The following is a 3,521-nucleotide window of genomic DNA, read 5'->3' as shown; positions in this document are numbered from 1 at the left end:
TATATATATATATATATATATATATATATATCTCAGAGAGTGTACTAGCCCTCTTTATGGTGGAATGCAATGAAACAAATGGCTGCCACTATTGCAATAATACATAAACTCAGATGAAATTTCTACCCCAAGAGCCACCATAAGGCTCATACGAAGAGTCCTTTCTTGAGGTATACCCACTTCCTACTCTGACCCTCAAGACACTTTTGTGGGCAATGACCATCAATTAGTTACTAACATGAAACACTGTGGAAGGACATTAAGAGCTGAGTGTTGTAAGTACCCCTACCACCACTACTACTTCCTACAAAGTCATCCTGACCATCACACAGTGTATACCATGTTTAAAGTATATTCATAGCGAGTTCTTAAAGCTTATACAAAACTTTTGGCGAGTTAATAATGAATACTGTAATAATATATTATAAGTAAAATTGTGTGAAAGTTAGGATTTTTTGTGTTATTTATCATAGCATCCATCCTCACGTTTCTTAAGTTCATAACTCGGACAAAGGACGTGTATCTCAGCTTGTTAGTTATAAACTTGCAAACTCATGTACTCCATGATAAATTAAAATTTGTTTGGGGTAAATCATTAGGTACATGAAATGCCACAAGTGGTTTTTAATGTATTTGTACGTTTGTTACACAGTACAGGTGGACACAAAATAAGCTCTTAAACCTACCACTTTTGAATTAAAACCAACCATTAAAAGCCATAAAAAGTAACCAGAAAACACAAGTAAATCTACTCTATCAACAATCATTTTGCCAAAAAAAATCATTATAACATTCTCTTTTATTTCTGTAAAAATATTAAAAATCAAATCTAAAAGGATACAACAATGGAATGTCAGTGAAAATAAACCGTTTCACTTCCGGTAGACGATTCAAACGTCATCCACCACAACTCTGAAAAAGATCATTCTCATTAAAACCAACTCTGTTAAGAGAGAATTACCTTTTATAAGTATTTTTCAGTCTGAAAATTCACTTCAAGTAAAGTAACTCACTTAACTATTAAGTGTAATATGACTATTATTACCAGTGCCACATGCAAATTTCCAGTTACTCTAACTGACTGTAACATGGCCATGGCGATTTGACTTTAAATTTAATAGTTTAAAACTAGTGGAAAACGAAGTTTAAATACTATTATCTTCTTGATTTTTTAAATGTGAATTTACTAACAAGTAACATAAGTTAGCTAAAACTGAAGAGTCGTGGCCCTCATGGGTATTTCTACCAGCTTCAAATATATTAATTAGTTAATTACTGCAACATAAAACTCTGAAAGGGAAATATGATGATACGTTGATAGCATGACTATATCAGTTAGAGCTATCATAATCAATTCAAAGTTTCACACCAAAGAATAATCCGACACTAATTGATGGTTTAACTTATAGGAGTTCAGCTTGAGATCTGCATCTGAGACAGGTAATCGATAAAAAGTTAATAAAAGTAAGACGAACAGACAGAGATTTTTTAAAGTTATGACTTAGGTTTATGAATTTTCCACACTACTTACCTCTACCCTAGCACTTGCCACTTTTTTGTCATTCACAATTTCATTATTCATACAGAAAGTAAAAGTGAAACTACAGACTAATATTAATAATGAAACTGAAAAACCATTGTAATACGCCATTATCTGTAGTAATTGTCATAAACAAATTATTATTCAAAATTGTACGGCTTATTCTTATAAATACTTCCTTTTCTCAACCGACTATCAATGAACATAAGTGTTATCGCATCACAAATTCTGGTGATTTGTACTAGCCTCATTCGTCAACTCATTAAAACGGAAATAATGTTGCGCCACCTATCAAGATACTAAAGTTAAGACTAATGAAAATTTACTTAAGCCATGAAATTGAGGTACCTGTTTACTTCGGTTGATGTCTATCAGCAAACACTGCACTTTTTTTAGGCTGTGCAATAAAATCAAATTTGTACAACCAACCTTTAATTCAAAAGCGGTAGGCTTAATCGATTATTTTGTATTCGCTTGTACGGTGTAACGAGCATACAAATACATTAAAAGCCATTTGTTAATTATTCAAAAATAAAAATTATGTTCGATTATTTGATGATGGTGTTCCAATTTAGTTTCGTCTGTATTAGCGAATTTGTTGGTTATCGATAGCTCCTGATGAAGCTGTAATGGCAAAACATTAAGTTAATAAAGATACATTCGGGATATATAGTCTTTATTTTATTTATTATAATAATAATACTCAGTTTTTAATTTCTCTTGTGCACATTAGTGTATAAAAACATTTTATAACTAGAAATTAACGACCTTAAAACACTAAATTTGGATTAGAATTTATCCTTCAAACCATTTGAAGCTTTGTACTGTCATTAATAACTTCTGTTTTAACGGAACGCTCTTGAAAAAGTTGTAAAGTGAAATGTTGAATGTCTAATTAAAGAAAAATAACAAACTGGGTGTTTTATGATGGGTTATTTCTAGTATTATTTAAAATACTCAGTTTTTGTCTGTCTTGAAAATGCGCGTGCACCATTCTATCTAAATGCGCATGCGTACGCTCGTGTTTCAACGGACGTAAACAAAGGGCGGATGTAAATAAACGTTAGTATATATTTTGTACAAACACATATTAAACTCACAACAAAATGTTTAAAAAGGTCTGATGTAAGGTCGTAGAATAACACTATAAGTTTTTTTTATTGATAGTATTAAGTACGGTGAAATTTAGCCCTAATTAAAGCAAAAAAATGTACACAAGTTATAGTGTTAATTTATCTCTTTAACAAATATAAGCCGTAAAGACAACTAATATTAGACGTGAAACAAGAGGACTTATAACATAAGTTACAAATTTCGGTGTCTGCGATTAGAATTATTTTGCATTATTCTATAAATACTGTATTTAAAGAAGTACTGTTGCAATAAAGATACTAACTTGACCGCAATAGCCTTCCACAGGAACTACCAGTTGTACCTGTCCAGAGGGCGGGTGTTTCTTCTAGTTTATATAATTGTCTAATATTGCTGTACAATTTCTCTTTGATTCCTGATTCACTTGTTTTACGTCTGAATGCCTTCAGAACGTCCTGTTGTTGGACAACAAAATCTATTGTATTTGGAAAATTACCATTCTTTTTCTCTCTCTCATAGCTTAAAAGAGCAAACTGTATAGCTTATCGAAAGTTTTTAAATGAAGGCACCACTCCAATCAGTTGATCTGTCAAATGATGATTGGCCAGTTGTGAATGGAAGTAGATAATGCCACCCACAGCATGAAGGTACTTGTCTCCCATCTTGGTTCAGGAATTAGGATCTTTTGGATTGATCTATAAAGCAGAATGTCATTCAGTTTTGCAACTGCAACAAGTGAACTCCATTTTGGTAAAAACATCCAGTGCTAGCCAGATCGGGGCCCAAGATAGTGGACTGCGCGAGTGCATATTGAGGAGGGAAACATAGTACTTCCAGAATTTACAAATCATTTTTATGATGTACTACTGACTAGCTCTAGTGGTGATTG

At 32.4% G+C, this 3,521-nt stretch overlaps 1 protein-coding gene across 2 annotated transcripts in view; it reads right to left on the bottom strand.

Moving 5' to 3' along the window:
* Positions 1 to 1,794, bottom strand: part of LOC106470200 (selenoprotein M-like) — an 8,988-nt gene extending 7,194 nt beyond the window's left edge. For both annotated transcript variants that reach the window (XR_001291479.2, XM_013930739.2), the window contains exons 1-2: positions 1,532 to 1,794; positions 842 to 912 (exon numbers count right to left, since the gene is read on the bottom strand). Coding sequence is in view for 1 of the 2 variants with exons in the window: in XM_013930739.2 (XP_013786193.1) it covers positions 842 to 912; positions 1,532 to 1,651 (191 nt within the window). In the remaining variant the exon portion in view is untranslated. The remainder of the gene's footprint in view (positions 1 to 841; positions 913 to 1,531) is intronic.
* Between the last annotated feature and the right edge of the window lie 1,727 nt (positions 1,795 to 3,521).

Source organism: Limulus polyphemus, unplaced genomic scaffold (genome assembly GCF_000517525.1).
Source record: "Limulus polyphemus unplaced genomic scaffold, Limulus_polyphemus-2.1.2 Scaffold3873, whole genome shotgun sequence".
Classification (NCBI taxonomy): Eukaryota; Metazoa; Arthropoda; class Merostomata; order Xiphosura; family Limulidae; genus Limulus; species Limulus polyphemus.
Note: the sequence above shows the minus strand (reverse complement) of the source record. Positions and strands in the feature narration are given on the sequence as shown.